The sequence below is a fragment of the Buteo buteo genome, chromosome 13 (assembly GCF_964188355.1).
Source record: "Buteo buteo chromosome 13, bButBut1.hap1.1, whole genome shotgun sequence".
Lineage (NCBI taxonomy): Eukaryota > Metazoa > Chordata > Aves > Accipitriformes > Accipitridae > Buteo > Buteo buteo.
The window spans coordinates 39185518-39207780 of NC_134183.1; the positions used below are offsets into that span (position 1 = coordinate 39185518).

At 58.5% G+C, this 22263-nt stretch overlaps 2 protein-coding genes and 2 non-coding genes across 7 annotated transcripts in view; 2 read left to right on the plus strand and 2 right to left on the minus strand.

The window, feature by feature from the left end:
- The window catches only part of ALPK3 (alpha kinase 3), a 34701-nt gene extending 31568 nt beyond the window's left edge, over window positions 1–3133 (plus strand). For all 4 annotated transcript variants that reach the window (XM_075045783.1, XM_075045785.1, XM_075045786.1 and 1 more), the window contains 4 exons: window positions 334–422; window positions 670–887; window positions 1087–1135; window positions 1306–3133. In XM_075045783.1, the coding sequence (XP_074901884.1) occupies window positions 334–422; window positions 670–887; window positions 1087–1135; window positions 1306–1627 (678 nt within the window). In that variant the 3' untranslated portion in view covers window positions 1628–3133. The remainder of the gene's footprint in view (window positions 1–333; window positions 423–669; window positions 888–1086; window positions 1136–1305) is intronic.
- Window positions 3134–3659: 526 nt separating this feature from the next.
- Window positions 3660–13920, minus strand: LOC142039273 (sodium/nucleoside cotransporter 1-like). The gene is made up of 18 exons (XM_075045788.1): window positions 13875–13920; window positions 12196–12325; window positions 12026–12123; window positions 11466–11557; window positions 10826–11015; window positions 10319–10460; window positions 9395–9508; window positions 8920–8997; window positions 8464–8544; window positions 8047–8127; window positions 7779–7904; window positions 6392–6522; window positions 6014–6182; window positions 5620–5817; window positions 5073–5154; window positions 4450–4548; window positions 3869–3980; window positions 3660–3783 (listed from the first exon to the last, which is right to left on the minus strand). The coding sequence occupies exons 2-18, from the start codon at window positions 12262–12264 to the stop codon at window positions 3660–3662; spliced, it is 1986 nt and encodes a 661-aa protein (XP_074901889.1). The 5' UTR covers window positions 12265–12325; window positions 13875–13920.
- A 1088-nt stretch (window positions 13921–15008) lies between these two features.
- On the plus strand, window positions 15009–15080 carry TRNAH-GUG (transfer RNA histidin (anticodon GUG)). Its single transcript has one exon. It is a non-coding gene; the product is annotated as a tRNA-His (tRNA).
- A 365-nt stretch (window positions 15081–15445) lies between these two features.
- Window positions 15446–15517, minus strand: TRNAH-GUG (transfer RNA histidin (anticodon GUG)). Its single transcript has one exon. It is a non-coding gene; the product is annotated as a tRNA-His (tRNA).
- Window positions 15518–22263: the final 6746 nt, after the last annotated feature.

Sequence of the window (22263 nt, forward strand, 5' to 3'; positions counted from 1 at the left end):
TCATCCTCCACCTATGTCTCCCACACCTTCCCCATCTGTCTGTGCCACGGTCCCCAGTTCTGTGCCCACTTTATTTCCTTCCACTTTTTGAATGCTTCCAAGGGCTTGAGCCATGTTCCAGCAGGCTGGCAATGTCCTTGTTATTCTTGGCTTCAGCTCTTCTCTCTGAGCAACACAGAGCTGCTTGGAGCTTTTCTGTCACTTGTCCTTTGACCACCAGGACAGGGAAACAACTGGCAGTGGTGCCAGAGGATGCCTGGCCAGGCAGGGGGTCCCAAGGAGGCATTGGTACAAGATGGGACAGGTCCCTGACTCTTCTGTTTGCATCTCCAGGAATGTAAAATTCAGAACTCCAGCCGTGAGTACTGCAAGATCTTTGCTGCTGAGGCACGAGCCGTCCCTGATTTTGGAGCGGTGCCCGAGTAAGTAAGGTGCTGTGGCTCTGCTGGCTTGACATCCCGGCAGAGCATCCCAGGGGATGGTGGAAGGGTTCCCCGTAGGTGCTGGGGACATCCTGAAGGGCAGCGTGCTCTTCTCCCACCCTCAGATGGAAGGGATATTGGGGGGCAAGGCAAAAGCCAGGGTTGCAGACCGCGGTGTGAATCTCCACTTGCTGTGGCGGGAGAGCTCGCCAGCTGGTGCTGACCCTGTCTGTGTACTCCCACACAGGATAATTCCTCTGTACCTGATTTACCGACCGGCCAACAACATCCCTTATGCCACAATGGAGGAAGACCTGGGCGGGCCCTGCGAGCAGTACTGTATCACCGAGACAGATGGCAGCTTGGTGGCACGAGGCACCTCGGAGATTGTGCTCAAATGCTGCACCTTCCAGCACTGGGTCTACCAGTGGACAAATGGAAATATCCTCGTGACTGACATGGAAGGTAAAGGGATCTCCCATCTGATTCCCGTGGCCCCTCACCACCCTCTGGCCTGTGAAAGGAGGAGGAAAAGCTCCAGCCTTGCCCTCCTGCCTCTTTTGCCATGTGCCATGGAGCCCAGCTCCCAGGGTGATGACCCGCCCTTGGTGCCGGTGCCCATCCTTCTCTAGGCAGAGACTAGCTGTCCTCCCTTTCATTGCAGGAGTGGGCTGGAAGATGACCAATGTGCGGATTGCTACCAACCTGAAAGGGTGAGTGACCCTGAGCTGCTGGCGCAGGGTGGCCCCAGCTGTCCCCAGCTCCGCCGCTCTCGTGGCAAAGGGCCATGGTGGTGAGCGTGGCTGGGGTCCGTCCTCAACTTCCTGCTCCAGCAGGATGTCTCCTGGTGCGAAGCAGGGGCTGAGGATGGCTGTGTTGGCAGGTACCAGGGGCTGAAGGAAAGCTGCTTCCCCTCCCTGCTGGAGCAATTCACGGCCGCTCACCAGTGTAACCGTTACTGCAGCATCCTGGGCCTGAAGACACTGGAGCCAGCCAAGCCCAAGGGCTCCAAGAGCCCCTCCATGGGTAGGAAATCTGCCCAGTCCAGCCCCCAGCTCCAGAAGAAGGGGCTGGCAAGTCCCCAGGGTACCCGCAAGGCTGCCGTGAGCCCCAAGAGCTCCCGGAGAGCTGCAGAAACAGGGGAGGCCCCAGCAGCCTCCAAACCCGGGTCAGGAGAGAGCGGCAGGTCTGGCCGCCCGCAGTAGCCAGAGCCACCGCAGCTGGGACCCCCTGCTCCAGACCCCAGCTCGAGCAGCCCGGAGGCAGCACGCGACCAGGCTGGGAAGGGGAGACCCCGGCAGTGACTGCTGCTGCTGCTCTCCTCCCTTTGGCTCCCGCCCCAGCCCATGGCACTTGCATTGTGTGGTGTGTGCTAGTGTGAGCGGCTCGGCTGGGGTCGGGGGGGGGGGGCTGTGAGCCGTGGGCAGCACGGACCCCCGTGCCAATACCTCTTTACAAGAGCTGCTGCCAGTGGTGGATCCTGTGGGGCCACATGCCCCTCCACGCTTGGGCTCGCTTTCCTCTCTCGACTCTGTTTGCCTTCCTTAAGGCAGGGGCCATCAGATCTGCTCCTTCGGGCTTTGCCGCTGCCATGTCCCCTGCCTGACTCCCCCAAGCAAACTGGGAGTCCGGGCTGCCCTCCTGGCTCCCAGCACCTCGTCTCCCTCTTTCTGTCCTCCATAAAGCGACTGTGCCAAGCCCCGCCAGTGCTCTGTGTCAAGGATGTGAACCCCAACAGAACCCAGATGGTCTCATGTGCTCTGGCACACCATGATTTAAAAGGTTTTGCTGCAGAGGGGTTTAGCGGTGACCTGCGGGGCTCCTGCTGCTGCTGTGTGGGGCTCTGGGGTGCAGGCCAGTCCCGTGGCAGGGCACTGGCATCAGTACCGGCAGCTGCACGGGGATGGGATCTTGCACCCCTGCCCTCCCAGCCTCCCCTGCACCCCAGGGTAAGCCTCCCACGCCCTTGCCGGGTGGATGCTGAGGGTGGCAGTGCTGCTATGGGTGCCGGCCAGTGCCACGGTAAGGATGCTCTACCTCACACGGGACACCCAGGAGCGGAGCAAAGGGGAGACTTCCCCTCCATGCCAGGTGCCGCTTTGGCACATGTGGGTGTCCAGCCCATAGGACTCACTCCTACTTGCCCACCTGCCATACGCACACCTCGTATGCCCTGCCCAGCCCCATAGCACGACCTGGTTATGCTTGCTTAGCATTACCCCAGCTTGGCACATGCCATACCCCGGTGGCAGCTAGCAGCACCAGCTCCAGATCCCGCTGCCCCACAGCAGAAGGCGGTGATGGACAGGCAGTGATGCTCGTGCTGGAAAGTAAAGCACCCTGCGCTGCATCAAGCCTCCCTTGTGCCCCTCAGCTCGCTCAGGCGCGCAGCAGCCGGCAGAGCGTGGCAGTGGGCAGCAAGGCTTACGAAGAGCCCCAGCGCTGCCTGCTTCTGCTTGCTACAGAGCGTCACCTTCCCTAGGGCTTTGGAGGAGGGTGCTGGGTGTCAGCAATGCCATCCCACATGGTGGTGTCCGAAATGATGGCTCCATGCAGCCTGGCGGAGGAGGGAAGGGACCGAGCTGGGAGTGTGGCATGCTCTGGGGTCCTGGTGCTTTGTTGTTGGGTCATTGTAAAATAACGATGTACATAACGTGGCCACGTTGGTGAATGCGTTCTCTTGAGTGCAATAAAGCGAGGACTGGCCTGTTCCCCGGTGCTGTGGTCCCTGCAGAAAAGATGCACCCAAGCACGGCAGAACAGGGCGGCTTTGTGTTCAGGGGAAGGAAATGTCTTCAAGTAATGGCTTTAACCCCATCCATACCCCACGGGGGAGAGGAGGGTGGCTGGGGCTGGACCCTAAAACCGGCACCTGGCGGAGGCTCGCCTTGCGAGGTCTGCAGCGAACGCTGGCTATGGCAGCTGTGGTTGCAGGGTGCAGCCTGAGCAAAGCACCTCATGCAATGTGGGACGGCCGTGGTCAGGGGCCAGAGCCGGGGCTGAGGGCAAGCACATGGGGATTTCCATGATTTATTTGGGAGCAGTTCCCTTGTGTCCACGAGGCCAGCACCTAAGGGTGCTGGCTGCAAGGTGCACGCAGCTGTCCATGATCATTGGAGCGGAGAAGACAAAACGCACAGGTCTCTGCCAGGGTTTCTTCTACCTTTGGGGCCAGGCCTTGCAGACCCTGGTGCTTCCAGGCCCTCAGCCCCAGGGTGGGCAGCTGCCTGCATGTTCCTAGGCTGTCCCCAGGCAGGACGTGTGGTTGTAGTGCCCGCAGCACTGTGTCAGGCATAGCACGCTCTCTGCTAGGCCGGCCCAGGCTCCTGTGAAGGAGACCGTCCCATTCTTGAGCACTGAGCTGGAATAGGAGAAGCATGGTCAGGATGAGCCCCACCACCTGGGTCCCCGGGCAGAGCCCTATGGCTCGGGCCCTTCGCACCCACCTGGCAAAGAGCTGCTTGCAGCATGTGTACATGGTGTAGCTGGTGGAGCTGAAGTTGGCGGTGCTGAGGAAGGTCACGCAGTCGCCCACCTCCGTTGGCACATGAAGGAGACCTGGGGGACAAGGTCTCCTGGTTGGGGCTCTTAAGGGACCATGCATGCAAATCCCATACCCCGAGCATGCTTGCAAGTCCTGTAGCCCAATGCTGCTTGCAAATCCCATACCCTGACTACGCTTGCTTTCAAGTCCTGTACCTGGGACTGTGCTTGCAGGTCCCATGCACCATCCCACCTCGCCCCCAAGACTCCTTGCAGTGCCCCAAAAGCTGCCCTTGAAATGTCCCCATCCCAGCCCAGATGAGGGTGAGAGGCCCCAGCACAGCTCTTGGGCTTGGGCAGCCTCTGGCAAAGCCATGAGGGGAGAGCAGAGGGTTTGGAGGCCCTGGCAGAGCCATGGGGAGGACAGGCCAGCTGTCCCCATCGCTGCACCTGCATTTATAGGGGTCTTCAGCCCTTTGCCTGTGTGTGTCCCCCCCCCGCCCCTGGTTCTTGGTGGCTCCACTGGCTGTGGGCAGGGACCTACCTGCCAGGCAGGCATTGAGCATGGAGACGCAGCAGCCGGTGAGCAGGGCTCGCAGCACAACAGAGGCTAAGTCGCCCTTGCGCTGGGGTACCATGGAGGCTGTGGGTGCAAAGCAGAGACCAGGGCGAGTCAGATCCTTGTTCCAGCTTTACCCCTGGCTGGGGATAGATAGGGACGTGTCCCAGGTCCCCGGCTGGCTCTGCCACGTAGTGCCTTGCCCACCCCAACCCCTTGTGTCTGGGGGACACGGTGTTCCCATCCAGCACCCAGCATGCTCTGTGCCCGTCCTGGCAGCGGTGGGTGCTGGCAGAGCACTGTGCCCACCTTGCACCCACGGGTGATCAACCAGAGCCCTCGGTGCTCTCAGCACTGGGATCTCTGCTCTTTCCTCCATGGCTGGATGGCACCTGGGCTTGTGGAACATGCACATGCTCTTGCCCATGCGTGCAGTGCAAAATCATCCCTATTGCCTCATGCAAATCCCTCTTATCTGTGTGCTGGCAGAGACCGAACATGGAGGCTCGAGGGCAGCAAATTCCTCCTGCCCCCGCTGAGCCCTTGCTCCCTGAGCCCAGGATCCCCCTGCATCGTGCCCAGGCACCCAGGACACGGGTCACACTCACACAGGCCTCCCAGCATGATCCCAATGGAGCCGAGGTTGGCGAATCCGCAGAGTGCAAAGGTGGCAATGTTCTCGGCTCGCTCCTGGAGAGCACAGTGGCAGGGGTCGGTCACCTCTGCTCAGGAGCAGCCCCAGAGCACCCAGAGGTGAGCACCACATTGTAGCTCCCAGCCCAGCCAGACATGATGGAGATAAGTCTCCCACCCCAATCCTTTCTCCTTCAGCTATTTTTTGGGAGCGAGGATGCAGGGGGTAGGCAGCCTGCCCCTGGGAGAGGCTGGACTGGGGGGACAGGGGGCCCTGTAGCACCATGATCTGCCCCACCAAGGAGCAGGATAAATGGGAAGGGGCTTCACTGGCTCCTTCAGGATGACCCTGTACCCAGCAGTTAGTGAACATGCAAGTCGACTTGGCCACAGGTGCCCTCCCACCCCCAACACCATCATTGCCTGCCTGCCCACCACCCATCTGTCTGGCCAGCTCCCATGTCCCCTTTTGGCTGGCTCCATCCCTGCCCTGTGCCCAGCAGGGTGGCAGGTGCCCCTCACAGATATCCACTGCTTTCGGCTCCCGTCCCACTCCTCCAGGCCTGACAGACGGTTCTTCTTGTACGTGGCCAGTTGCTGGTATGCCACAAACTCGTTCAGGAAGATCTTGATCCCCAAGAGCTCGGCCACCAGCGGTGAGTCTGCCCAGTCAGCCCCCATGAGAAAGGCCACAGGCATGAAGACGTAGGAGCAGATCACCTGGGAAAAGCATCCCAGAAGGGAGCAACCCAGGGCTGACCATCTGCATAGCCCCTGGCTTGGACACCCACTGCCAGCATTTGCCAAACACTCAGCAAGGGTCTCGGCAGCCTACTGAGGTGGTCAACAAAGGTGGGGATGGGTGGGGGATGCAAGGATCTGGCAGTCCAGACCATGGGGCTGCCCTTGGGGATACCTGGAAGGAGAGCCCCTCGATGTCTACCATCTCCCCAAACCAGCGCAGGGCAGAGTTGATGAACTCCAGCACCGCCAAGAAGGCAATGAGGTTGGCCGCAATGTTGGCCACGAGCCCCACGGAGGCAGCAGCTCCGTTGCTTGCAGCTTCCAGGATGTTCTGCTCTTGCCTGTGTGGAAAAAGACCCCAACGGGCTCATGTGGCCGGGCATCCCCTGTGCAAGGTCAGCTCTCGCTCTGTGGATGTCTGCACACCACAGGCTCTCCCAACCTCAGGCCACCCGCGATGACCACTTGTGCCCCCAAATTGCCCCCATGGCTTGCCTGCACTGGCAGGACACATGCAGCCCCGCTCCACCATCCCTCTCCTCACACTCACCCACGGGAGAGGCGGATGCTTGCTTTGCCCTTGAACTTGGACTCTTCCACTTCGGGGTAGACGAGTTTGGACATGGCAAGGGCGCAGGGCGCAGCCATCACGGAGGCTGCAATCAGTGATGCCGCATCTATCTGCAACGTGCAGACCATGGGCTTAGGCACGCCCGTGCAAGGCTGCGCCCCATGACGTGCCACCTCGGGGCAGCCTAGCACGTGGCTGGCATCAGCCTGCGATGCTCAGAGCAGTTCAGGGCTCTCCGTTTGCTCAGGGTGGGAGAAATGTTTTTCCTATCTCAACCAGCCATGGCACCTAGAGCAGCTCGCCTGGATGGAGGCATTGCTGGAGCTGCAGTGGTCGCAGCCTCCGAGATGTTAATCTCTCCTGCTGTTTGATCTAATTGCGATGATTCTTGGCCCTTCCTTGTCCCTTTTTATCAGTATCAGAGCAATAAGTTGTACAACATTGCGAACTTCTACCTCCTGACGAAGAGACAAGCTGCCAGTCTCACTCCTGCCCTGCCCGCCAAGTGGCAACGCCTCATTTCTCTGAGCTTTCACCCTTGCCTCCTGTTTAAGGAGACTAATTAATGTTTAAATAGCAGGAGCTCAACCAGTAGGTTGAGGGGAAGGTTTATTCACCATTACAGAGCACTGATGAGGCCACGTCTGGACACCGTGTCCAAGGCTGAGACACTGATGAACTGGAGAGGGCATCCCCAGGGGGTCGGAGCACAGGGTCACCACCGTGATGCTGGAAGAGGGGGGCTTGTTCGGCTGGGAAAAAAGAGGGCTGGGGGGGCTTGTAGTTGCTGTTCTCATCTACTTAAAAAGGTGTTGGAGGGAAGACACTGCTCAGAGATGCCCAGTGAAAGGGTGAGAAGCAACAGCACAGTTTCAGTGGGGTAATATTCCTTGGATATAAGGAAAAAAAATTCTTCCCTGTGTCTGAGGCACCTGTGGAGTGGACCAGAGAGGTGGAGGGAGATCTCCATCCATGGAGATGTTCACCACCAACCTGGACAAGGCCCAGGGCATCCCCTTGGGCTTTGCCATCACCTCATTTGGGCAGGAGGGTTGATCAGACACCCCCAGAGGGTCCTCTGAGGTTAAATTATCCCATGATTCAGTCAGATTTGCCCCACTCGCTGTGCAAGGACATGCAGTGAGGGTCCCATGGCAGTGCCTTCTATCTCGCAAGGCTCCGGGGTTCTGGCCAGGCCAGCGAAGGTGAGGCTGGATGTGGAGGCACCCTGCCCTCATCCTGCTTATGGAAGGGGACCACAGGGCACCTGCTGGGGGTCTTCTCCCACCCACAAGTCCAGAGCAGTTCTTGTGTGTCGGGATCCCATAGCAGGGAGCATGTGGCATACATCTGCTCATGCACTCACCCCAAAGGATATGTAGGCACCCATCACGCTGCCTGCAATGGTGGAAAAGCCACCAGTCATCACAGTGTGGATTTCTGAATGGGTCATGTCGGCAAGGTACGGGCGGATGAGCAGCGGGGCTTCAGTCTGCAAGAGAGAAAACCCTGTTGTCCTTGAGACAGGGCCACGCAAGGCCACAGGTCCCATGGGAAGGGAGGAGAAGACCCTTCCTCCAGGGCAGGCTCAGCTGCAAGGGCTGAGGAGCTGGATCTCCTGCCCAGGACCTTACCTGTCCCACGAAAATGTTCCCTGCCACGCTCAGGGTCTCAGTGGGAGTGGTGCCCATCGAGACCTGAAGCAGCCAGGAGATCTGGGGAAAGACAAGGCCACCATGTTCACAAAGGCTCCTGGCACCCTGCCACCCACCCCATGAAGCAGGGCACTGTTTGGCCCTCGAGCTGTACAGAGGTGATCTTGGGAAGTGCCCGCAGACCAGGTAGCAACATCAGCTCCAGGGTTGGGCTTTCTCAGGAGGACACGCAAGAAAGAGGGGGTTTGTGCCTATTTTTTTAAGCAGGAACAATCACCCCAAATTAATACCGTGCTGATTTTCCTGGGACATCCCTCAGCTGATCATAGTAGTCAGAGAACCCACCAGGTTCCTCTCCTTTCCACCACCATCCCAGAGCCAGGTGTGAGGCCCTACCTTGACAATGAGCCACTGCATGATGCCGAGGTAGTAGAGGATGGACATCACACAACTGAAGAAAACAATGATGGGCAGAGCCTGCAGACAAGGCACCAGGCCACAGTGTTGAAGGAGAGCCGAGCAACACATCTAAGCACACTTGGGGACCAAGCTACTCTGTCCCATGAGCTGGGCATGGCGTGGTATTGCATAGCCAGCCCATGCCATTGGGGTGCCACAACACTGGGTCAGGCTGGCAGGAGGGACAGGGACCAGTGCAAATCCCCCATGGCACTGAGGAGGTCCATGGGTGCGTACAAAGCTAAGGGAGACCCCCCCTTGAGCTGGTTGAGCTCTGCTGCAGCAAACCTGGCTGCATTTAGCTCCCTGCTCTCCAGGACCCAGCGAGGCAGCCAGACCAGAAGAAAACCAGGCTCTGCCTCTCCCTCCCCATACCCCATTGCCCAAGCTGACCTGAAAGGCAAAGACTTCTTCAATGAGCGTATTCCCAAAGACAAAGCTGGAGCCAGCTGTGGTGTAGCCCAGAAAGAACTGCAAGTGGAGAAGATACATGGTGGGATGGAGATCTCCATTAGCTCTTTCCCTGACATATCACTTCTACCTAGCAGGGGTCTGTCCCCCCAGCCCCACAGCTCACTTTTTACCCCACCAGAGAATGACCCTCTGAAACCTAAGCTGAGGACACTAGTGGGCTGTCTCCAAGCCACAGGGCACTCCTCCATCCTGCAAGGGAGACCACACTGAAGGGTCTGGGCTGCTGCAGAAAACCAGGAAAGAGCTGGCTTTTCTCCAGTCCCAGACAAAAACACTTGTGAGTGTGCAGTCCCTGCAGTTTCTCTGCCCTGTGCCACCCTCTGCTCTTCTTGCTGATCCCAGGGAGGGCTACAAGGAGGGTGCAAGCGCGGGATGGGGTGAGCAGGTGCAATACCTGGATCTGGTCACCCAGCCACTGGAAAGCTTGGATGCCAGGGGTTGTTCGGAGGATGAGGAGTCCAAATAAGAACTCTATGCCAAGGCCCCAGAAAACGGCTCTCCAGGACACCTGTGGACCAAGAGCAGAACGGGGACTGAGACGTTAGCAAAGCCTACAGACTTCCCTTTCTGGCTTCTTGCCCCTTCGACAGCTGCACATGGCAAACACCATTCCACTGTACCCTGGGTGAGGGTCATGGGGATACTAATAAAAAGGTGTCACAGAAACGCACAAACATAGATTGGTTAAAGAGGAAGAAGATGAGTTGGTAGGACTCAGGAACTGGCTGGTGGAACATTACGTGCCAGGCTTACCCAGGAGGAGATGAGCACAGAGCCCTTCTGATGGCTTGACTGGTAGTACAGACCTGCTAGATCAAAATTTCCTGTTCATTAACCCTTTGGATGGAGGTATTGCCCAAAATATTGAAGCAGGTTGGGTTGCAAGGCAGTGGGACTTCAATCACTTCTGCCCAAGTCACCCAGGGTACCCGAAACTCAGGCCCAGCCTCCACCCACAGGCACCTGAAGCTCAGGCATGGGTCTGGTGCTGGGTCTCTCTTGGTCTGACCCATTATGAGGGACATGGTGGAAAACAGGATGGAGGCACCATGGGGGAACCCTTGGTTGAGCAGTGGGAAGGAGAGCAGTGGGAAGGAGAACAGTGAGGTGGCTTTGGGGCTCCATCCACCCAACCAGCTCGGTTTCCCAGGCTGTGCCCAGCTCTGCCCAGGAGCCCTGCTGGGCTTCTGCTTCCTCCAGGGAGCTCCAGCGATGGCCCGTCAGGGGATGCCAATGGGAAGGAAGCACTTGTTCCCCAGTGCTGGGTGGCCTCGTCCTGCGAGAGGACCGATGGCCAAGCCACACCTGAAACACATACTGCGCCATGGTGCTTGGAGCAGGCAAACAGGAACAGCACCAAAAAGCAGAAGCCAGCTAATGAGATGAGCTGCTCTGGATTTCTGGAGGTGTCCAAAACCAGCCATGTGATCAGGCCTCCCAGGAGGGCCACCCACAGCAGCCTGCAAAGGAAATCCCAGACTGTCACGGAGAGGATGTCCACGGGGTGGAGAGCAGCTCACAAAGGGCAGGAGCTAATTGTGTGGGAGATGCCACTGTGAGGTCCATGCATCTGAAGAAACCTGGGGCTTGGACACAAATGAGGGGTGTGAATAGCCATCATGCTACTGAAGTAGAGTGGCAAGCCGTTTCTGCCATGGCTTCTAAGTAGTCCCCGGGCTGGGCCATGCCTCATCATTATGAGGTGCCTGCACGGCACGAGGGCATGTGCCCAATGCCACCAGCTGTTGGTTGCGCTGGCAGGGCAGCCACGGGAGAGGGGACCCGGGCACTGGGGGGGTTCTGGCCCTGCCTTTTCCTGACTCACCATTTCAGCCACGGCCAGGACTTTTGGAAGCATTTCCAAACGGGGCTGAGGAGCAGCATTACTTTTGCCCCACAGTGCTTCTTGAAGAGGCTCCAGCAGATGAAGAAGACAACCACAGCAGTCATGACAACCAAGGCAAGGGCTCGCTGGAAGTTGAGCCAACAGGCCGCAATAAAGTAGCACAGGTAAGCTGGAGGAGGCACATTGGGGGTCAGAAACATCAGGGCTGTAGGATCACGGACTCATAACACTAACCGGGGCCAACAATGAGGTTCATTTCTTCCAAATGTCCTTCCCTGGCCACCCTTGAGGCTCCCATCTGTGCACAAGGAGGACTTAGGGAGCACCACCCCAGCAGCCAGGCTCACTGGTGACAGCACTTCAGCTGTCTGCGGGCACATGGAGCAAGCAGAAGAGGCACAGCAAACCCTTTGGGTAGGTGGAGAAAGGGGAGGAGGACAGTGAGGTGCTGGTAGCTCTCAGGGACAGGAGTGGTGGGGTGAGGAGTGGGCAGGCAGTGGGGCTGGTGAGAGCGGATACAACCTTCACACGGGTAGCCATGCCCAGTGCTCGGAGGCTGGGGGCACGGCCAGCCAAAGGGATGTGGAGGTGGGGGGTCTCAGTGCTGGGAAGTCCTCACCTACTCCAAGGAGCCCCAGGACAACCATTCTCAACACCTTGGCATGAGCCTTGCAGAAGCGCTTTGCCTTGGATGCCGGCTGCAGGGCCTTCCTGGGGAGAGTCACATGCCAGAGACATGAGAGGTGCAGAAGATGGATCCTGAAGATCAACCCAACCCAACTCAATGGAGCCAGGTCATGACCACGCCTCCCAGAGGGTGCTTGCGGCAGCGGCACCGTGGTATAGGTGTGCTGTGGCCTCTAGCAGCTCTGCTGCCCGCTCCCAGGCGGAGCGAGCTGGCCTGTTATGGCAGGGGAGATCCCACCACATACCCCAACACTCCTGGCACCATGAGTGGAGGCTTGGTTTCGGTGGCTGCTATGGGGACAGAGACCTGCCACTGCCACCCTACAAAGCCATACAGAGCCATCAGGCACTGTCCCCGCTATGTGGTCAATACGACCCTTCTTTGCTCCCAGATCAGGTTTGGCTCCAGGAGAATCGCTGGCCCAAGGATTGCAGACTTGCTATGACCACTGGAAGTACCCTACATACACACATCTCCAGGGGTTATCCTACCTGCAGTAGGAGGAGAATCTCCCTTTCCCTTCTCTTCTCCTCTCCTCTTTGCTCTCACCACGTGGACCATCACATTCGTCATAGAGTCTCTCCTCCCCCTGGAAAACATCATTAGCTGAAGCACCCTGAGCAGCTCCTGTACCCCGGTGGGAGGGGAAGGGGGGACTTACCACAGAGCTGAAACCTGGGTTATCTGTGCCTTTCTCAAGGCTGTCCAGGGTTATCTTGTTTTCTTCCATGTCCAGAAGTGCTGCAGCTTCAACGCATTAGAGAAGCAGCACTGTGAGGGACCAACGCTGGCTGGGGAGAGAACAACAGGATCACCTCTGGGAAGGAGGAATGTCCAGCCCCCATTTTCAATTTTGGGTCTCCAAGAGGAGAATGCCCTTTTGCAGTAGGTATGTAGAGCAGTTCCTGCACCAGCACTTCCAGGGACCATTCCATGGGGTCCTCAAGCCATGGGGCTGGGGTGCTGACTTCCTTATTCTTCTGTAACTCTTGGAAGGTTTTTGCTCTTCCGTGCTTCCAAGGAATTACAGGCGAGGATTAGATGCAGCAGGGAGAGCTGGTACTTCTCCTCCAAGTTGGTGGCAGTGGCCACCAGCCTCCGTTAGCCCCTTTGCAAGCGGGATTTTGCAAAAAATAAATGTAGCTGCATCCTTCATTGAAGGCTCTTGGTAGAACTGAGTAAGATAAGGAAGAAGGTCCTTTCATGTTGATAACTAGTACAGTGCAGGAGCGATGGGTAGGAATAAATGGTAGTTTGCATGGGGACTGGTCCTAACAGAGGATCATACTGGGAGAACTGGTCCAGCAAAGCCAGAAGAACCAGTGTTATGCCAGGGCAGGAACCCTTGGAGCATCCCATTTGGACACCCTCCCGCTTCCTCTACCTGGAGAAGGATGAGGGAAGAGCAGAGACGTTGCAGAGAAGGCAGCTATTGACTGTAGGAGCACTTCTGTGTGAGGACAGAGAGAGTAAGGAGATGTCCCTGCTTTGGGTGAGAGTCGTAGGGGTCTGCGTGGAGAAGGTGGGGATAGCAGGGTCACAGCCTGCTCCCTGCAGTGTGAGAATTAGGATCCACTGAAGGGAGCAACCCAGCCCCAAATGAAACGAGTGGCGGTGAGGAGTTTTGGAGAACGCACCCTCAACGTGGGACCCCACAGCAGCTGAAGGTGGCTGTGGGCTCCACGGGCCAGTGGAGCCACCAGGGGGGACCACTGAGCTTTGCTGGCCCCCAGCATGTCCCTGGGCTCGTGGCTCTTCAGCAACAGGGCAGGACCCAGGGCCACAGTAGGAACCCAGGTCCCCACACATCCTCCAGGGCCTCCAGCACCCCCAGTGCTCCCCAGGGCTCAGGGACCCCTCACCAGGACCCTGGCAGGTATCAGGAGGACCACCAGGCCCACCACTGTTTCAGGGACACAGCCCCGGGATCCTCTGTGCTCAGGGACCCCTCCAGGACCTCCCAGGGCTCCAGGACCCCCCCCCCGAGCTCCTGGCTCTCCCCATCCCTCCCAGGCTCAGTGCCCTCCAGGATCCCTGGGCTGATGCCACCTCCATGGCCCCCCCCCCCCCCCAAGTGCCACCCCTTGCCACATGGCTCATCTGCCTTTTGTTTTGGCGAAGCCTCACTGGCTGCCCTCCCCTTTGGGGATGCGACTACAGGGACAGGCAGCCAGTTGGTGGGGCAGCAGCTGGATGCCCCCCCCCACCACGTTCCCCCCTCACCCCATCGCGCCCCATGTCCTCAGGCCGTGCCCGTGCCCTCCCGTCCCCCGTGGCCTCATGCCCCACGGCTCCCCCCACCCGGCCCCTGGTGCCCGCTGGCCCCTCACGCTCACCCACCAGCCCCGCCGGCCGCGCAGCTCCCGTCCCTGCACCCCAGTTACCCATTAACAGCCCGGTCCAAAGAGCTGGGCTGGGCGCTGCGGGGTCAGGCCGCCCCGGCTCCTCCCGGGGCTCATGCCTGGGCGCCCATGAGGGCACGCAGGGGCGGCCACGCAGGGCACCGTGTTGCCCCTAAAAGGTTGCCCGAGGTACTTTCACCCACCCCCCCCCAGGCGAAACGAGCCTTGAGGGAAGATACTAAAAGCAGAAATCCAACCTTTACCCCACCCCAGGAAATGCTTCCCAGGAAAAAGGCTGGGCAGACGAGGCCTCCGAAGCTGTCGCGGTGCAAAGTCACGTCACCCGGTACCTGAGCGGTGTGGGGCGGACGGGGCTGCAGCCAGCAAACGTGCAGCCTGCCAGCGTGTGTTGGAAAGCATTTTTCCATGCAGGACAGCGGGAGTTGTATCCCCACGTGCGTGCACTCAGCGGGTATTCCCCTGCTTTTTTTTTTTTTTTTTTTTTTGCACAGGGAGCGGTGAAGCGATGTGGCTCCAAGTGTGCCAACACCAGGGATCAGCAGGAATCGTTTCAGAGATTGATGATTAATGATGCCATGGGGTGCTCGGGGTGTCCGCGCGCCACAAGGCGCCCACGTGCGAATGCTCCCTGGCGCACGCAAGCAGCACCTTCTCCCCGTGGATTTCGTCCCGCCCTGTTGCCAAAGCTGCCTCAATTTGGGGCTGGCGTTGGCGCGAGGGCGCTCATCCCCTGCCCGCACAAGTCAGTGGCGCGGACGGCGAGGGCCGACGCCCTGACGGCGGCTGGTGCAACGCTGGTGTAAACCCCTCCCCGCGCGCGCGAGGCTCCCCCAGCCCCCGCTGCGACACCCGTGGGCTGCTCCCCGCGAACACCCGTGGGATGCACAGAGCCCGGGGCAGAGGTGCTCGCGCGCTCGACCGGCTGCTGGGGCGAACCCAGCGCCGCGCTTACCGGCGCAGGGCGGGCGGGCGAGCTCCCGCGCACCCCCCCCCGCCGCTCGCGAGGCGTGCGTGGGTGAGCCGCCCCACTCCGCCCCACGCCCCGCCAGCTCCGCGCCGTCACCGCTAAGGGCCGCTGCGCCGCCCCGCCCGCCCAGAGCCCCGGTAGCGCGCCGTGATCGTATAGTGGTTAGTACTCTGCGTTGTGGCCGCAGCAACCTCGGTTCGAATCCGAGTCACGGCATCGCCCCGGCGGTACCACGGCACACGGGCTCCGATACCTTTTCGCTCTCGCCGGCGGCCTCGTTAGATCCTGAATTCTTTTGTCGCGTCGCGCCGATGTGTCACTTTTTTTTTTTTTTTTTTTTTTTTTTTTTCCCTTCCCGGGTCCATGGCGGGGCGCGCTGCTTGCGGCGCCGGGCAGTGCGCGCCGACCCCGGGGGACTCTGCAGGGCTAGCGGGGGGGATGAGTAACGGCGCAACGGAAATTTCAAACAAAATTTTAAAAAGTTTAAAAAAACCGACGGCGTCGGAGAAGGAAGTTTTAAAGAAAAAAAAAAAAAAAAAAAAAGGTATCGGAGCCCGTGTGCCGTGGTACCGCCGGGGCGATGCCGTGACTCGGATTCGAACCGAGGTTGCTGCGGCCACAACGCAGAGTACTAACCACTATACGATCACGGCGCGCTACCGGGGCTCTGGGCGGGCGGGGCGGCGCAGCGGCCCTTAGCGGTGACGGCGCGGAGCTGGCGGGGCGGGGCGTGGGGCGGTGGGGGGCGGGGCCGGCAGGTTGGCGCTCCGCCCCCGCTGCGCGGCGTCTCCATGGCGACGCGGGGGGAGCGGCGGGTTCTTTCCCTCCCTCCCGCCGCGGGGTTGGGCTGTCTGCGCCTGCGCGGAGCTGGCGGCGGCGGCGGCGGCGGCGGCGGCGGCGGCGGCGGGGGGGGGGTCCCCGCGGGGCTCGGCCACCCCGGGCCGCTCCGCGCCCCTCAGGCCGGCCGGAGACCCTGACCCCGATCCCCGCTCCTCACCTCACCTCTAACCCCATCTCACCTCCTGCCCCGGCCCCGAATCTAACCCTGTGGCCCATCCTGACCCTCACCCCTGGCCGCGGTGTTAACCCTCTGTAACCCCACTCCTAACCCTGACCCCCCCTCCCTGGCCTTGGCCCAACTCCAGGCTGTGATCCCGACTCTCTCCCTGCTTCCAGCTGTAACCCTGACCCCGACACTTCCCTCCTCCTGTCCCTCACCGTCTCCCTAACCCCAACCCCCCCAGCTGTAATCCCGTCTCTCCCACCCCCCCGTGGGTGTTTCGCAGGGAATAAAGTTTCTCTTTACCCCAGCGTTAACAACAACTCGTCACACCGGGGTGGTGCCTGCGGGGACAGAGAGGAAGATGAGGGACCAAGGATGAAATTGTCTTTTGCGGCTCAAAACAGTGGCAGGTACCAGCCTGCGCTGCCCTTCCTGCTTCTTCCTGGTGAAACGCACATTAATAGTTAATGACTGTTTGCCGTCACCACTGCCGCTGATATTTACAGTGCTCCGAGTATTAAAGGCTCTTTTTTTTTTTTTTCACAGATATGCAAAGAATTCAAAACGCCTGGCCTCAAAAGGATTTCTTTGTCTAAAATATTTTTAGAGCAATCATGGCACTTGAAGGCACTGGGATGGCCCAGATGACTCATACCTCTGTGCTGCGTCACAGGAAAGAGCTGGTCACAGAAACCTCTGCTCCTGTGCGCGCAACCAGCTCATCGCTTGGCATCGGGTGTATGCACCTCTACGACGTGTTTCACTTGCGTGGGAGGGGGTGCTGGAAGAGGCAGAGGTCTCCTGCAACCATGCTGCCCATGTCGGGCAGGGGTATGTCCTGGCACCACATCCATCCTTGTAGATCTGCTGCAGCTGGTGAGTCCTAAAAGTGTCTTCCCCAAGGCTTTGACAAACCAGAGGAAGGGCCTGTGCACCTTGATTACTCCGTGAAGCAATTACTCCTGCCACCCAGAGCTCATCTTGCTCGTATCCAACCAAAAAGAACTTGGAGTGGTGGAGGAAGACAGAACGGCCTTTCAGGTCCTCCCTTTGTCTATGCCCACCTCTTTCTTCCCCCATCCTCTTTGCTGTTGACTTGCCCTGCCTGGGCACTGGTGTGCACGCTGGTCCCTCGGCAATGGCCGGAACCTTTGCAGTGGGAGATGCTCTCCACAACATCAAACCTGGCTGATCAGGAGATGGTGGAGGAGGGGCTCTTTGGTGGTATCTCTTAACGAGCTGGATGTCCGCGTGGGTTTTGGTACTGCCCTCCTGCCCCAGTGCTGCCCTTCTCCCTCCCTTCTCTGCCCTCCAAGGATCCCAGTCTGTCCCTCCCGTAGGGCTGCAGGGACACTGCTCTTGCGCATCTGTGGCCAACCCTGTCACCATCTGTGTCCTCGTGCTGGACCTAAAGCGGGCACAGCATCATTGGTGGGAGACACGTGTGTCTCCTCCCATGTCCAGGGAGTTTAACATGGTCATGAGCCCCTTGGCTGCAGCGTAGAGAGACATCTGACCACCCAGACATCTGCAGGACAGGGGAGCCATAGAGGTGGGGTCATTGCAACCTCTGAATCTCAAGGCATGAGCTTGTGGAGGGGAGAGGTCCTTGTGCTGCCCTGTGCCTGGCCTCTTGTGCCTTCCTCCACTCTGAGCTGGTGGTGTCGCAATGCCCCTGAGCCGGGCTGTATCACCGGTGAAAGGACAAGCCCAGCTCCACGCTGGCCTGCTCTCCCGTACAGCCCTGGGCAATTGCTGTGTTGGGTCAGTGCAGCTATGGTGGGGAAGAAGCACCCAAGGGACAAGGTGGGACGGTGTGGAGATGTGGAGCACCTCTGGCAGGACATGCTGGCCATGCCTCGTGGGGACAGAGAACCTACAGCAATTGCATGCAGCGACCACGGGATTCCTCCTCGGGCACTTGTATGAGCAGGCCAGAGCAGGACCCCCGAGGCTGGTGTCCACCATGGTCTTGGTCCTGATTCTTGGCCTGGCATAGTGCAGGGCTCACATTTGCATGCGTGCATGCCAGGCACTGCTCACACGGTGTGCATGGCACAGGCTCCTTGGTGGGCAGGGAGGAGGCAGGGGGGCTCATGCTTTGGATGCTCAGCAGACGCTTCTGGAAGGGGGAGGCCAGCAGAATAACAATGATCTCAACTGCCAGAACAGGCATGACCGAGATAAACGCTGCAGCGATAAGGAGGAGTTGGCCAAACATCGAAGTGAGCAGGGAGGTGGCAAGTGGACACAGAGATAAGTGGCAGGGGCCTGGCGGGTATGGAAAAGGAGGCATAAAGCTGCTGCCACCCATCACTGGCGGCGGTGGCCCCATCCTAGCACAGCTTCCGACCTATGGGCTGCCCTCCCCAACAGGATTCGGATATGACCGCTCCTAATGAAATCATGCCAGGTTGCCAGGGCCCCAACAGCCCTTGGCTGCGTGGCTTTTGTCCACAGGATGCTGCTGGTCTGCCCCGGATGGTTTGGACCTGCCAGGACATGTTCACGCAGCGTGGAGGAAAAGGGATGAGCTTGCGGGGGCATTGGGGGATCGTCTGTCTGCTGGGTGACCTGATCCCTTCGGGCTCTCCTCGGCACCTGGGCAGGACAGCTGCTCCAGGCAGGCTCCTCTGCTCTTCCCACCCTGCTCTGCCCCTCGTTGGCTTTTCTCCAAGCCCTCTGATGCCTGTGGGTTGCGTTCAATGGGATTTTAAAGGTGCCTGCAATGTTGAAACACCGGTGCAGCCAGGCAGAGAGTGCTGGTAGGCCCAGACGTTGCCACTCCGTGGCACAAACACAAATCTTCTGGCTGGCACAGGGACAAGAGCAATTCATCACTGCATGGCTGTCTCAGCTGTTCTGCCCCTTGAGCGGCCTCTCCAGCTGTTCCCTCGCTGGGGCAGCCCCTGGCCTCCTTTCCCCATCTCAAGGAGCCAGATGGGAGGCAGAGTGATCCCCACCACCTCCAAAAGAGGCCTCAGATCCCTAAAACAGCCCCAGGAGCAACGCTGATGCCCGGGAAGGTGGGATGGATGCCAGTGCTGTAAGGAGGTGTTCTGGGTTTTACTGGTGATAGAAAACTGTGCACTGATGCAGGCCAGCACTGTCATCTCTGGGTATTCAGAGGCCATAAATTCAGCTTGTAGTTTTCTCTCCTGCTGAAAGCCCACCTTCCTTCCTAAGGAAGTCAGAGCGACTCCACTGAGTTATACCATAGCCTGATATCCCGTATTCCCATACCCACAGGCACTGCTGGGCCAGTACAGGATGCTGGAGCAAGAGCAGGCCAGGGAAGTGTCGTGGGGCTGGGATAATTCTGGAGGTGAAGGTTTAGGTGGGATTTGGGAGCAAAGGACAGCACATCTGAGCTGGGAGACAGTTGCAAGCAACCTGACACGGCTCTGTCCCCACCATCCACCTCCCCATCCTCTTCTAGCTCATGAGACGTGCACTAAGGACTGAAGGAGAAGGACTCAAGCATTTCTTGACATGAATGTTCAGCTGTGATGCTCTTGAGAGACTTCATGAGCCCACAACAGTGCATGAGATGGTCTTGGTTCTTCCAAAGCCCAAGCTTCAAAGGATGTTTTCCAGTCTGCCAGCACTATATAGGGCAGGCAAACAGGCTACAACAGACTGATTTTCTGCTTGGTTATGTTTTGGGATCCCCTTGCCTGGCTCCAACGTTCAGAGATCAAAGAAAATGGTCCTCAAAACATACGGAGCAGGGATTCACCAAAGCTGTCCTGTCTGACCTCCAGGGAGCACAAAGCCTGGAGCAGCCTCTTGAGCCCTTCCCTTGTGGGTCCAGCATCCAGCTGAAGACGGGATGTGATAAAAGCATCCCAGGGGAGAGTCAGCCACCCCGGAGCCCTGTATAAATACTGCCACATGTTTGTGTGTGCCCTGCCTCATTCCAGCTGCCAGCCCGAGCTCTCACTCTGCCTTTGTCTGTGCCACGAGCAGGAGCCTCCTCCCGCAACAGGGATTTATAGCCTGCACACAGCCACCTCTTAACCCCTCTTTGTGATGCTGAGCGGGCAGAAAACAGGCAGCCACACGCTGCCGGGCAGTCTGCCTGGTCCTCACCTCTCCAGATCTTGCACTCCCCTCTGAATTCACCTTCATTTTCTGCATCCCAGCCCTTTCGGAGACACAGGGCTGGCTTGGTGGCAAAAGCAATTGTTCCCCTCTGTGTGGAGGGAATGGCCCCTGTTTTGCTCTTGCCTGCCATGCCCATCTTCCTGATGGATGATGACAGCCCTATTAAGAGATATGAGGGGGATGCCAGAGGTGGTTCACACGCCCTAGGCAACGTAAGGCTAGTGAGAGTCTGTCTGGAGAAGGACTCAGCTGTGTGAGCATGGCCATTGCAGCTGGATTAATCAAACCCACCATTAAGACTTTCCTGGGGCACACAGGTCCCCTGCCAGCCCCACAGCACAGGCCTCCAACCGGCACGTTGCTCTGATTGAGCTGCAAATGCTCCAGCTCCTTAGTTTGCTCTGCCTCAGATCAATGAGTGCAGGCGGCTCCAATCAATTCCACTTTACCATTTGCTATCGAGTTCAGATCAGCGCTCTCCCAGCTGGTCCCACTTCCTTTGTTCGTTCAGAGGAGGAATTTAGGCATCTTATCCCACCTGGACACCGCTGTGCCCTTGCAGGGTCAAGCCCCCTGGTAGGGGCAAATAATACTCCACGGATGCAGATGTTCCTCCCTGCCCTCCCCACTGAAGGGCCAGCAATGAAGGGGTTCAAGTTGTGCTACGGCTGGAGCCCTGAAAGTGTCAACCTGGCTGGGCAGAGCGTGAAAGCGGGTGGCTGGATGAGGCCATGAGATTTGCAGGATATAATACAGCTGTTACCACCAAGCCGGCATCTGTCATGAGGTTTCCCTGCCACGAGCCTGGTTTTGCTGGGGAAATACTGAAGGCAGCTGCAGAGAGCTCCTGTGGCTTGGCTCCCCTGTCCCCACGGGCACTGAGTGCGGCTTCAGCTCTCCAGGGCTTGAGCCCACGTGAAATGATTTTACAGAAAAAAAACTGCTGAAGATTTTACATAGCGGCTCTTCGGAAATTTCCCTCAAACCCATACCTGGCATTTGTTGGTGAAAGAAGCGTTTCTCACCCTCTGGGTGTCAGTCCTGAAGTAATTTTTTTCTTGTATCTGCCACCCAGCTCTCTCTTGCTGGCCTGTTTCCAGGGTGCAGCGCCTGGATTTGTGGAAAGGAAGTTCCCCACAGTTCTCCACACCTCGTCAAGTGTTAATGAAATAACGGATCACACCAGAGAGCAGTCATGACGCTCAGGGTCATGGATGTGCAGAAGGCTGTCAGCACTGGGAGCAGAGGCAGAGAAGGCGCTCGGCGTGGCTAAGGCAATGACCGATGTATCTGGCTCTGAGCTGGCAGATGTCTGTCAGCGAGTTGTCGTCTCTTCTTTTGGTCAATTAGCATGGTTTCAATTATATTATCAACTGCATAATGATTTCTTTTGACAGAAAGGTTGGGAAGCTGCAAAAAGTGTCTGCAAGAATTTGCTCCATTTGGTAAACACACATGCTTTGGGCATATCCCGCATGTCTGGGCAGACAGCGTCCAAGTGGCCCGAACGCACTTACAAAGTCTGGGTCTGCATCACGCGTGCAAGTGTTGATGCAGAAACGTCCCAGTATGTGATGCTTGGGAGGAGCAATGTGTCATATCATACATGGGACTTGGTGTGGGTCCGTGTTCTCCATGTTCCTCCGTGCTTTCCCCCAACTTATCACACATCTTTGGCCCTTGCCACCTCTGTGCAACTCATTGTGGCGGGCTGGGGTGAGAGGGGGCTGCAGAGCATCTGGTGCAGAGCATCCCTTCCATGCCACCCTGCTCCTTGCCTTCCCCAGGGCACCTGGCAGTGGGCTGGGATGGGTGGGCATAGCTGCTCCGTGCCATTTCCTTCCAGCCTGATGGGAGCTGGGATATCTGGAAGGAGTGAATGAAACTTGCAGGCTCTTAAGTGCTATGGAGCAACTGGTGGGGGATGTGCTTGGTGCATGGACGAGGGGCTGCTGGAAGAGGGATGCTTCCGGCCTGGGAATGGCTTGCCAAATGAAAGCATGCTCCCTGCGTGATATGTCTGGGAGCAGGAGCCCCCTGCACAATGGCAGCTGCTGTGGTGAGAGCAGCCCAACTCACCCACTGCCCAGTCTTTGATGGTCTCCTAGTGCAAATGTGCAGCAACGTTTCCCCTGGACACGATCCCTGCCTCCAAATATTTGCAAGGCTCCTTGTGCCAGTCTTTGTATCTTGTGGTGCTTGATGGATTTCTTTCTGCGGATTTGTCCAGTCTTGTTCCTAAACCACGTAGCATCTGCGATGGCCGGTGGCAGGGAGGGCTGCTGTGCG

Coding starts and splice junctions, on each gene's coding strand:
- LOC142039273 (XM_075045788.1), bottom strand. CDS start 12,264: ATGGAAGAAAACAAGATAACCCTGGACAGCCTTGAGAAAGGCACAGAT. Junction 8,998..9,394: donor GGCTGGGTGACCAGATCCAG/GTATTGCACCTG, acceptor CTCCACTTGCAG/TTCTTTCTGGGCTACACCAC. Junction 3,981..4,449: donor GCTCAATGCCTGCCTGGCAG/GTAGGTCCCTGC, acceptor CTTGTCCCCCAG/GTCTCCTTCATGTGCCAACG.